This window comes from Tamandua tetradactyla, chromosome 5 (genome assembly GCF_023851605.1).
Source record: "Tamandua tetradactyla isolate mTamTet1 chromosome 5, mTamTet1.pri, whole genome shotgun sequence".
Taxonomy (NCBI): Eukaryota; Metazoa; Chordata; class Mammalia; order Pilosa; family Myrmecophagidae; genus Tamandua; species Tamandua tetradactyla.
Genome location: NC_135331.1, coordinates 9,656,636 through 9,669,304, shown reverse-complemented (window position 1 = coordinate 9,669,304; position 12,669 = coordinate 9,656,636). Strand labels below are relative to the sequence as shown.

At 35.8% G+C, this 12,669-nt stretch overlaps 1 protein-coding gene across 4 annotated transcripts in view; it reads right to left on the bottom strand.

Annotated features, from left to right (window-relative positions):
- Positions 1-2,922: 2,922 nt before the first annotated feature.
- Positions 2,923-12,669, bottom strand: part of CLIP1 (CAP-Gly domain containing linker protein 1) — a 124,631-nt gene continuing 114,884 nt past the window's right edge. For all 4 annotated transcript variants that reach the window (XM_077159726.1, XM_077159727.1, XM_077159725.1 and 1 more), the window contains 5 exons: positions 11,996-12,113; positions 11,764-11,914; positions 11,050-11,099; positions 5,005-5,129; positions 2,923-4,668 (listed from right to left, as the gene is read on the bottom strand). In XM_077159726.1, coding sequence (XP_077015841.1) covers positions 4,443-4,668; positions 5,005-5,129; positions 11,050-11,099; positions 11,764-11,914; positions 11,996-12,113 — 670 coding nt within the window. In that variant the 3' untranslated portion in view covers positions 2,923-4,442. The remainder of the gene's footprint in view (positions 4,669-5,004; positions 5,130-11,049; positions 11,100-11,763; positions 11,915-11,995; positions 12,114-12,669) is intronic.

The following is a 12,669-nucleotide window of genomic DNA, read 5'->3' as shown; positions in this document are numbered from 1 at the left end:
AAAATGGCAATCTTATAATTTTGGCACTCGAAAGGACTTTCGCTTTCATCAAGAAAGGCTTTTTGGTTAGCCTGCCTAGTAGGTTTGTACGGCGACATGGTGTTTCACATAAATATTATTTGAGCTGAAATACAGGTTCCACCACTTGCTTCATCAGTACAGTTTGCACGTTTCCTCGTGAGTTGTTCTGAGAGTCAAAGGGATGTAAATTACATCATGTAGTTCACGGAAAAGGCTTAGCAGAATGCTTGGCCTCTCAAGATGATAGAGTATGCGTTTTAATACTTTGAAGTGGATACTGGCTCTTTGGGATCTGACTAAAGAGGCTTGAAAACGTTTAGCCTTCAACATCCTGTGTGAGTTTACTTTGTTATTTAAAAAGGCATTCCTAAGCAATTACACTGGAGTTTGAGTAAGCACAGAGTGGAATTTGGGGATGATGTAGAAAAGCAAAGCAAAACGGAACAAAAACTTCCATGTTTCACGTCTTGATCCCATCGAAGCTATTTGGATTTTAAAATAATTTATTACCACGCAGGTAAACTATTCCATGCCCTAGTTCTCAACCTGTATCAAAAACTTTTCTCTAAGTGGTCTTTCTTGCTTAACTGAGAATGTGTATTTCTTTTAGCATTTTGTGTGAGAATAAATGTTGAATCTAATGGGCCATGATATGAACTATTAAATGAGGCACAACGTACTTTAATAGGTAAAATGCCCAAGGCTAATAAAATCTCAAGCATGAATGAGTGTATATGCGCAAGACCAGAATGCGAAACTACCCTCCTTCAAACATCAGGATGCTGGAAGGTGGATCTAGTAAAGAAGTGCTTGTGCCTAGAGAACTGGATATCCATATGCAAAAGAATGAAAGAAGACCCATCTCTCACACCCTATACAAAAGTTAACTCAAAATGGATCAAAGATCTAAACATTAGGTCTAAGACCATAAAACAGTTAGAGGAAAATGTTGGGAGATATCTTATGGATCTTACAACTGGAGGCGGTTTTATGGACCTTAAACCTAAAGCAAGAGCACTGAAGAAGGAAATAAATAAATGGGAACTCCTCAAAATTAAACACTTTTGTGCATCAAAGAACTTCATCAAGAAAGTAGAAAGACAGCCTTCACAATGGGAGACAATATTTGGAAATGATATATCAGATAAAGGTCTAGTATCCAGAATTTATAAAGAGATTGTTCATCTCAACAACAAAAAGACAGCCAACCCAATTACAAAATGGGAAAAAGACTTGAACAGACACCTCTCAGAAGAGGAAATACGGATGGCCAAGAGGCACATGAAGAGATGCTCAATGTCCCTGGCCATTAGAGAAATGCAAATCAAAACCACAATGAGATATCATCTCACACCCACCAGAATGGCCATTATCAACAAAACAGAAAATGACAAGTGCTGGAGAGGATGCGGTGAAAGAGGCACACTTATCCACTGTTGGTGGGAATGTCAAAGGGTGCAACCACTGTGGAAGGCAGTTTGGCGGTTCCTCAAAAAGCTGAATATAGAATTGCCATACGACCCAGTAATACCATTGCTAGGTATCTACTCAAAGGACTTAAGGGCAAAGACACAAACGGACATTTGCACACCAATGTTTATAGCAGCATTATTTACAATTGCAAAGAGATGGAAACAGCCAAAATCTCCATCAACAGAAGAGTGGCTAAACAAACTGTGGTATATACATACGATGGAATATTATGCAGCTTTAAGACAAGATAAACTCATGAACCATGTAATAACATGGATGGACCTAGAGAATATTATGCTGAGTGAATCCATCCAAAAACTAAAGGACAAATACTGTATGGTCCCACTGATGTGAACGGACATTCGAGAATAAACTTGAAATATGTCATTGGTAACAGAGTTCAGCAGGAGTTAGAAACAGGGTAAGACAATGGGTAATTGAAGCTGAAGGGATACAGACTGTGCAACAGGACTAGATACAAAAACTCAAAAATGGACAGCACAATAATACCTAATTGTAAAGTAATCATGTTAAAACACTGAATGAAGCTGCATCTGAGCTATAGGTTTTTGTTTTGTTTTGTTTTGTTTTGTTTTGATTTTACTATTATTACTTTTATTTTTTTCTCTATATTAACATTCTATATCTTTTTCGGTTATGTTGCTAGTTCTTCTAAACCAATGCAAATGTACTAAGAAATGATGATCATGCATCTATGTGATGATGTTAAGAATTAATGATTGCATGTGTAGAATGGTATGATCTCTAAATGTTGGGTTAATTTCTTTTTTTCCGTTAATTAAAAAAAAAAAAAAAAGAGAGAAGGGATAATTGGAGATGAAGGGATACAGACTGTACAACGGGACTGGATATAAAAACTCAGAAATGGACAGCACAATACTACCCAATTGTAATGCAATTATGTTAAAACACTGAATGAAGCTGCATGTGAGGTATAGGTTTTTTGTTTTTGTTTTTTTTGTTTTTTTTTCTTTCTATTATTGTTTTAATTCTTATTCTGTTGTCTTTTTATTTCTTTTTCTAAATCGATGCAAATGTACTAAGAAATGATGAATATGCAACTATGTTATTAAGAATTACTGATTGTACATGTAGATTGGAATGATTTCTAATTGTTTTGTTAATTCTTTTTTTAATTAATAAAAAAAAAAAAAAAAGAAGTGCTTTATACAAAATACACAGCTGTACTGTTACTGTTGCCCTCAGGTTATACAGTATGATGTAGCAATGGGTAATCATTTTAGGTATTTGATGATACTTGGGTTATTTTAACAAAGACACACCAATTTCTCAAAAGTTGTTTAGCAACAAGACCACAGTAGGAATTGTTATCTGGTCTACAGTGCTTCCTGGTCTGAAGAAAAACCATTATGACAAATAAGCTTGAGAATAATATCAGTTTACTACCACTGGCGAAAAAAAGAATCTTTTATTAAAGTAGATACAGAACATCTGTTTGTTCAAATTTTAATACTGTTTTACATGTTTTTGGTTTGTGAAACAATTCCTATTATAATATTTTTATAACCAAAACTTTCAACAATTCCTTTTATAATATTTTTATAACCAAAAACAATCAATGAATTACAGATTTATTTAATATTCACTTGTCAATCACTTAGTTGATAATCTTGAAGGGAAATACATCAAAGGCATATATACAATTAATAGAAGTTCTTATTATACATGTAGCATGGAAGATACATTTTATTTATTACTTTTTACATATTCTAAAAGACATTCAAATGAAGATAAATAGATTCAAACTGGTTGATAAAATGGGTCTCATGGTTGAGGTCTTTCATTTTATTTTTTGTGATAAGAAAATCCAAAAGTCTTAATGTTGAATTTCTCATCATACATTCATCTAAAAATACAGTTAAAAAAAAAACACTTGGAAAGGAAGATTGTAGATTGGTTAATTTAGGTGTTTACAGTGGCTTATTATTTAACTAGTTGACTGCTAGGGTTTATGTGCTAGAGAAGGAAAAAAAAATTTGGAGAAAATTCTCCCAGTTATTTAGATCTGGTGAAGAAACAAAATGAAAACCAAAAGAAAAAACAGTTGCAAAGCTATGTTATTTCTAGCTGAGTTGGTTATGACTCAATGAACATCTGAAGCATTTTCTTTTTCATAAACATAAAAATCTGAAAAGAAAGACACATCGGGTGTTTTTTCCCAAAATATAGATTTTATAAAAATATATACATATAATATATAGAAGCTGAAATTATGCAAAACCAATAAACAAAACACCTCAGTAGAGTAAGTGGGTGCAGCATATAGATTACAAAATGTCCCCACAGCAGTTTTGGGGCTTCCTTCTTCCTTTACCTATTTCATGATTTCATAATCACATTTAAGTATATCAAGCCTGAAATAAAGGCACTACTGACATCAGGTAGTGCAAAGAGCTCAGATATTTCTTTGATAAGAATAAAATACTTTAAATGAGTAGATGAAAATGCAAAATGGCACATTTTTTCAACTCATTCCAGTGTCAAAGCTTAACCAAAAACTCTAAATATACAAATGCAGCCTGGAAACATTTTAGTGCAAATATGAAAAGTAACAGCGTAATTTAAATTATTTAAATAAAGTATTGTAAGGATAGGGATTGTTCTATGAGGTTTCCCTATGGACAATAAATGTAATGGCATCTGGTGCAATGTCTTGTTATAATTTTTAAAAATCAGAAAGCAAAATTAGAGGTGAAAACTCACCTACTAAGTATTTATTTGTTATTCTAACTTATAATAGGGGGAAACAAAAAGGGCTATTTATGGAAGATCAAAATATTTTCTTAGATTTGTTGATGAGGTCAAAAATAACATGAGTTCTCCTGAAGTCTGCACACACAATGCTGGTGTTAAGTTGCTTAAATGCTAGTGCACCTAGAAAGACCAGTTCTCAACTTGAAGCTTCATCAGAAGGTCTCGTCATCATTGCAGTTGGTTGCCCAGTGCCCAAACATCTCACAGATTTCACAGTACGGGCGCTCCTCACTCCGACTGCCATGGTGCGTGGAATGGGGAGGGTCCTCGGACATCTGTGCCTGAGTAGGGCAATCCTCTGTGTCATGGAGATCAAAGCAGTCACAAATGTCACAGAAGAGGCGAGGTTTCTTCTTGGACTGTTTCTCCTGGTCATCGCTACAATTGTAAGAGGTATAATCAGAAACATCTCTATCAGAAGAAATTCAAGAGACAACAACAATTGTAAAGAATAGAAGATAAGCAAGAACTAACTCTGGTCAACTCTGTGAGCCTCAAGTGTAAGTACTACATCCTGCCTTTTAATTTTCATGTCAAACCTTTGTGGTCCATCACTCTCTTACCAGAATTATGGATGTCCACTTGTAGCCAGGGAACCACAAAGCAACTGTTATTTTGTTTGATTTGGTTTGTTTGTTTTTACAATCCACCTGAAAACACACCTTTATTTCAGTAGAACTATGGTTCAACTCAGTATTGCTTAATATGAAGTACCTGTCGTAATTGTTCAGGTCATCACCATTCCCATTAAGGGCAGCTTCTGACATCATCTCTACCTTCATCTTGAGGTCCTGGTTCTTCCTTTGAAGGTCCACTATTACTGAATTTAGGAAATCAATCTGGTTTGTTTGGAAGAAACAAAAAACAAAAAAACTGTGAGGTGGAAAATACTTAAAAAATGCATCAGCTGGAATATCAAGAAGTCATGGACATACACTCTCATGCTAGGGCTGCAAAGTGTGCTGGGCATCACAGAAGGGACCAACAATAGCCATTAAAGAGTACATGCTTTTCAAGCTTCAGAAGGAACAGGAATGCTGAGACTGATGAGCTGAACTCAGTGAGGCCATGCCTAGGTGAGGGGGCTATGGAGTTTTCTTTTTCCCTTTCCCACTTTTCAATAGCCTTCAAATTTTCTTTCCTGAATAGATGCTATTTTTATACTAAGAAACATTTTAAATTACATTTTATCTAATGTTTTCAGTTCTAAATGTTTAAGCCTTATTTGGATGAAAAAATGAAATTATACTCAAACATCTAAACCTGTTGGTTGGTCGAATGCTACTAATTCATAGAAAAAAGAAACATTTCTTTCAATAAGGAAAAAAAAAACCCAGCACCTTATGTTCTCCAAAAGTCATAACCTTATATTTCTGCATACATGGCATGCTGAAAGCTGGAGTTTTTTTTTTTTTCTCCCTTCTACCACATAAAAAAGGTATGCAAAAATTTCTCAAAAATATAAGTAGTTATTTGCTCCATTAAACTTCAGAACCAATCCAGAACTTTTTTATCCTTTAGATTCGAAAAAGTTCCATGGACATTCACTTAAGACCACTATCTAGCATCTACTGGTTAATAGTGGTAGGAAAATAAGTAAATAAGCTATTTAAAAGAGATGGTTAAAAAATTCCCTCTCATCTGAGGAGAAATGCTTTGGCACAGACTGACAAGGCAGTGTTCGAGTGCCACACAAATGCCCAGTGCCTGCGAAATGCCCAGCAGGAGGAAATGCCTTTTATCTGAACATTTCCTTTCAAGTCAGTCTCTTTTCTCATCTACAAATACTAAACAGATTTCATTTCCCTAAATGTGCACTGAATATATATCACTTTTAAAATAAATATTTACAATATATACTTGGCTTTTTCTTCCTTTGCTAATGCAAGTTATAAACAAAGCTAGCAACCACTGCAGTTGTTCTCTGCAGAATATCGCTTCCAGCATCAACCAGACCACTTTGAAGGCTGACCCACTGAATTAATTTTCACTTCTCAAACTATATTTTAGATATTTATGTCATTATCCTTTTACCAGCTCTCTTTCAGGAAGGAGGGAAATTCCCAAAATGGAAGTAAGTATAGTGGGAAGTCACCCATACACATGCACACAGAAGTTAAGAAACATAAAACAAACCATTTGCTGATTGGAAGGAAAAAATGTTGTCAGCAGCAGATGAAACAAATGGAAGCAGAAAGGAAAGGGGAAAGAGAAAACATTGTTAATTGAGGATTAAGCCTATTAGACATCCAAACTAAGCAAACTGCTATATTCCAGGGTGAGCTAGAACATTTGTTGAATCCTCTCATGCCTCTCAGAGGAGACGTCAGATAACTAAAACAAATTCACTGATTCCCTACTACTTAAAAAGGAAAGCTCATTTTTAAATCATTAAATTTTGAAATATAAATATACCTAAAATATGGCTTTAAAATTAAAATATGGATGTTTGTTGCTTGGGTGCAATTACATTTCCAAATACAGAAAAGTTTGCCTCCATTTAATCCCATTTTTTAAATAGGCCACAATATTACATTTTCCAGTGACATATTTCACCCATTACTGAAGTATGTCTAAGATAGGGAAAAATAAGAAACTGTTGAGTAGCAATGAGAGAACTTGTTTATAGTACCTTGTAACAATACCTTTTTTTTTTTTTTTTTTTTACCAATGACATATTCCAAGTTTATTCTCGAATGTCGGTTCACATCAGTGGGACCATACAGTATTTGTCCTTTAGTTTTTGGCTAGACTCACTCAGCATAATGTTCTCTAGGTCCATCCATGTTATTACATGCTTCATAAGTTTATCCTGTCTTAAAGCTGCATAATATTCCATCGTATGTATATACCACAGTTTGTTTAGCCACTCTTCTGTTGATGGACATTTTGGCTGTTTTCATCTCTTTGCAATTGTAAATAACGCTGCTATAAACATTGGTGTGCAAATGTCCGTTTGTGTCTTTGCCCTTAAGTCCTTTGAGTATATACCTAGCAATGGTATTGCTGGGTCGTATGGCAAGTCTATATTCAGCTTTTTGAGGACCCGCCAAACTACCTTCCACAGTGGTTGCACCATTTGACATTCCCACCAACAGCGGATAAGTGTGCCTCTTTCTCCGCATCCTCTCCAGCACTTGTCATTTTCTGTTTTGTTGATAATGGCCATTCTGGTGGGTGTGAGATGATATCTCACTGTGGTTTTGATTTGCATTTCTCTAATGGCCAGGGACATTGAGCATCTCTTCATGTGCCTTTTGGCCATTTGTATTTCCTCTTCTGAGAGGTGTCTGTTCAAGTCTTTTTCCCATTTTGTAATTGGGTTGGCTGTCTTTTTGTTGTTGAGTTGGACAATCTCTTTATAAATTCTGGATACTAGACCTTTATCTGATATGTCATTTCTAAATATTGTCTCCCATTGTGTAGGCTGTCTTTCTACTTTCTTGATGAAGTTCTTTGATGCACAAAAGTGTTTAATTTTGAGGAGCTCCCATTTATTTATTTCCTTCTTCAGTGCTCTTGCTTTAGGTTTAAGGTCCATAAAACCGCCTCCAATTGTAAGTTTCATAAGCTATCTCCCAACATTTTCCTCTAACTGTTTTATGGTCTTAGACCTAATGTTTAGATCTTTGATCCATTTTGAGTTAACTTTTGTATAGGGTGTGAGATATGGGTCTTCTTTCATTCTTTTGCATATGGATATCCAGTTCTCTAGGCACCATTTATTGAAGAGACTGTTCTGTCCCAGGTGAGTTGGTTTGACTGCCTTATCAAAGATCAAATGTCCATAGATGAGAGGGTCTATATCTTAGCACTCTATTTCGATTCCATTGGTCGATATATCTATCTTTATGCCAATACCGTGCTGTTTTGACCACTGTGGCTTCATAATATGCCTTAAAGTCAGGCAGCGCGAGACCTTCAGCTTCGTTTTTTTTCCTCAAATGTTTTAGCAATTCAGGGCACCCTGCCCTTCCAGATAAATTTACTTATTGGTTTTTCTATTTCTGAAAAATAAATTGTTGGGATTTTGATTGGTATTGCATTGAATCTGTAAATCAATTTAGGTAGGATTAACATCTTAACTATATTTAGTCTTCCAATCCATGAACACGGTATGCCCTTCCATCTATTTAGGTCTTCTGTAGTTTTCTTTATATAGGTTTTTTGTCTCTTTAGTTAAATTTATTCCTAGGTATTTCATTCTTTTAGTTGCAATTGTAAATGGGATTCGTTTCTTGATTTCCCCCTCAGCTTGTTCATTACTAGTGTATAGAAATGCTACAGATTTTTGAATGTTGATCTTGTAACCTGCTACTTTGCTGTACTCATTTATTAGCTCTAGTAGTTTTGTTGTGGATTTTTCCGGGTTTTCGACGTATAGTATCATATCGTCTGCAAACAGTGATAGTTTTACTTCTTCCTTTCCAATTCTGATGCCTTGAGTTTCTTTTTCTTGTCTAATTGCTCTGGCTAGAACCTCCAACACAATGTTGAATAATAGTGGTGATAATGGACATCCTTGTCTTGTTCCTGATCTTAGGGGGAAAGTTCTCAATTCTTCCCCATTGAGGATGATATTAGCTGTGGGTTTTTCATATATTCCCTCTATCATTTTAAGGAAGTTCCCTTGTATTCCTATCTTTTGAAGTGTTTTCAACAGGAAAGGATGTTGAATCTTGTCAAATGCCTTCTCTGCATCAATTGAGATGATCATGTGATTTTTCTGCTTTGATTTGTTGATATGGTGTATTACATTAATTGATTTTCTTATGTTGAACCATCCTTGCATACCTGGGATGAATCCTACTTGGTCATGATGTATAATTCTTTTAATGTGTTATTGGATACGATTTGCTAGAATTTTATTGAGGATTTTTGCATCTATATTCATTAGAGAGATTGGCCTGTAGTTTTCTTTTTTTGTAATATCTTTGCCTGGTTTTGGTATGAGGGTGATGTTGGCTTCATAGAATGAATTAGGTAGTTTTCCTTCCACTTCGATTTTTTTGAAGAGTTTGAGGAGAGTTGGTACTAATTCTTTCTGGAATGTTTGATAGAATTCACATGTGAAGCCGTCTGGTCCTGGACTTTTCTTTTTACAACTTTTTACAATTTTTTAAAAGTAAAGTTGTTTTGTTAATCTTGGTTTTAAGAAACTGAGTGTTTGAAAACCAAGTCTTTTTAAGGTAAAGATGAGTAAGGAACCCCCGACAAAGTACTTCTAGGAACTTATCCTAAGAAATACTAGTACATATGCAAAATGCTATATATCCAAGATCATTCATTGCATTATTATTTATAATAAACCCAAAAGGTCAGAAATATCCCAGATGTTACATGAGGTCAATCAATAGGGGACTAATTAAATAAATTATGGTACAGCTATATGATGGAATACTATAAGGCTATTAAAAATAATGCAGAGATTTGAACAGTGAATAAGGAACTATTTGAAGGGTCCCCTAGGGGGAATGGTGAGAAAGGGGGAAAATTCAACTTCCCCAAGTGGAGAATTCTTGATATTCTCACAGGCAGTGGGGACAGCCAAAGCAATAGGCCAAGCCTCCAAACTTGGGGTTTGTTCATATGAAACTTAATCCCACAAGGAACACTCTAAGCCTAGTTAAAATTAGGCCTAAGAGTCAGCCCCAAGAGAACCTCTTCTGTTTCTCAGATGTGGCCTTTCTCTCTCTAGCCAACACAACAAGCAAACTCACTGCCCTCCCCCTGTGTACATGGGACATGACTCCCAGGGGTGTGGACCTTCCTGGCAACATGGGACAGAAATCCTAGAATGAGCTGAGACTCAGCATCAAGAGACTGAGAAAACCCCTAGAATGAGCTGAGACCCAGCATCAAGGGATTGAGAAAATCTTCTCGACCAAAAGGGGGAAGAGTGAAATGAGACAAAATAAAGTGTCAATGGCTGAGAGATTCCAAACAGAGTTGAGAGGTTATTCTTATGCATTAAATAGATATCAACTTGTTAGTCAAGATGGAATGGAGAGGCTGGAAGGAACTGCTTGAAAATGTAGAGCTGTGTTCCAGTAGCCATGTTTCTTGGAAGATGATTATATAATGATATAGCTTTCACAATGTGACTGTGTGATTGTGAAAATCTTGTGTCTGATGCTCCTTTTATCTACCTTATCAACAGACGAGTAAAACAAACAGAATAAAAATAAATAGGGGGAACAAATGTTGAAATAAATTTAGATTGAAATGCTAGTGATGAATAAAAAGAAGGGGTAAGGGGTATGGCATGTATGAATTTTATTGTTTTTTTAATTTCTTTTTCTGAATTAATGCAAATGTTCTAAGAAATGATCATGATGATGAATATGCAACTATGTGATGATATTGTGAATTACTGATTATATATGTAGAACAGAATGATCACAAGTTAAGAATGTTTGTGTTTGTTTGTTGTTATATTTTAAAAAAAATTAACAGTTTATATAGTATACCAGTATTTACATAAAAAAACAGAGGGGAAAAGACTATATTAAATGGCTTGTATATACATTTAAAAAATCCCCTGAAAGATAAAAAAGATAATAACAAACAAGAGTGATTACCTGTTTGAGGGGTTGGGAACTAGGCAGAAGAGACAGGGTTTGGAGGGAGACATTTTACTGTACTCTGCGTTTGTTTGTTGTTTAATGTCTGGACTTTATGAATACATCACCTATTCAAAAGGTCAAATGATTTTTAAAACAATAGAAAGAAAGCAAAGCAATACAGAAGGAAAATTACCTGACTCTCCTGGGCTCTTTCTTCTTCTTCTGTCTGATTATCAGTATTACCTTATTATCAAAAGAAAAAAGTGAAGGAGGAATTGGTAAAAAACTGCAATCTTTTCCCCTTCTTATTGCAGGAAAAAAGGGCCAGTGTTAGAAACTCATGTACACATGGGATTCCTGATGATTGAGTCACTGCTCCCATCTGGAACTCTCAGGAATCTCAGAGATGCTGGCTGTCCCGGGTTAGAACATGTACCACACCCTTCTGAATTCAGAGAAACAGTAAACTGTTCTCTCACAAAGGGACCATCTCTGCTCTCCTTCCCTTCAGTTCACTCTTCTTAGAACCTACAGCGACTACAGAGATGGCAGCCATGGCCTACTGTCTTCTACCCATGACACTACACGGGAGTGGGAATACAGGCCTGTGCACCTTGCATCTATATTCATTAGAGAGATTGGCCTGTAGTTTTCTTTTTTTGTAATATCTTTGCCTGGTTTTGGTATGAGGGTGATGTTGGCTTCATAGAATGAATTAGGTAGTTTTCCTTCCACTTTTCCTTCCACTGGTCACGACTACTCTCATGTCATTAAATGGTGGGAGAGCCGAGGGAACAAGCAAGGACCGATGGGCAGCATAAGTGCTGTCTCCAGATAACACCTGGAAGCCGCTCCCCCGCAGGAGGCCCTAGTGTGCAGGAGGAGTGCCAGGCAGGCGTCGGTTTACCTGAGGAGCTGCTCAGCTGCCTCCTGTTTTCTTTGAGTTGAAGCTCCAAGTTCTTTACCTTTAGCTCAAGCTTCACCTTATCAGACTCTAGAGACTGAACAACTGAATGCAAGGACTTGGCAGAAGCGTTTTCTCCCCTGAGCACTGTGACCTGAAACACAGTTGTTTAGCTTAGGCACAGAGTTTAAAGAAAATAAGGCAGCCCGAACATTCACCCTATATAGTACTCTACCTCATTTCTCAGTTTTTCCAGCTCTGCATCCTTTTCTGTGAGTAAGGCACTAGTAATACTGATCGATTTCTGCAAGGAAGCTTTTTCTTCATCTGTGTCTTTTATGTACTTGGATTCTCTAAAAGACCAAAGAGTTAAAAAATTCCAGAAATCAACCAAGAGAGTGGTCAATGTATAGCTGTGCTAAAACACACAATTAACATTACTATTTTTTAAAAAGTATAACAGGGAAGTTTTATAGGGGGTTAAAGCTACTATGTTTGCAAAATTTCACTTGAAATTTTACTTACTGTGAGGGGAGAAAATGTTACCTATTTATAGACATGCCAGAATCTGCATATCATTGTATCCATTTGAATTTAAAGAAACAAGTTAATAAATGTGGAAGATGTAGACTTACGGAAAAAAAAAAAAACAGAAAAGAAAACTGTTGCACCCCCACCCCATCAAATAACAATTCCACTAAAATTGAACCCAGAGTTGAATCATTACTTCTTGAATAAATTACCAAGCAATAAAAACAATGAAAAAAATACATACATGCAAAGCAGTTATACAGATGTCATGCAGAGCTGTTTTATGCTGGAAGTATCGATTGGTTCTCACTAATTTCAGTAACTTTTTAGCAAGTTCCAAGAATATGTTTTGGAGATACATGGGCCAAAACAGTAGCC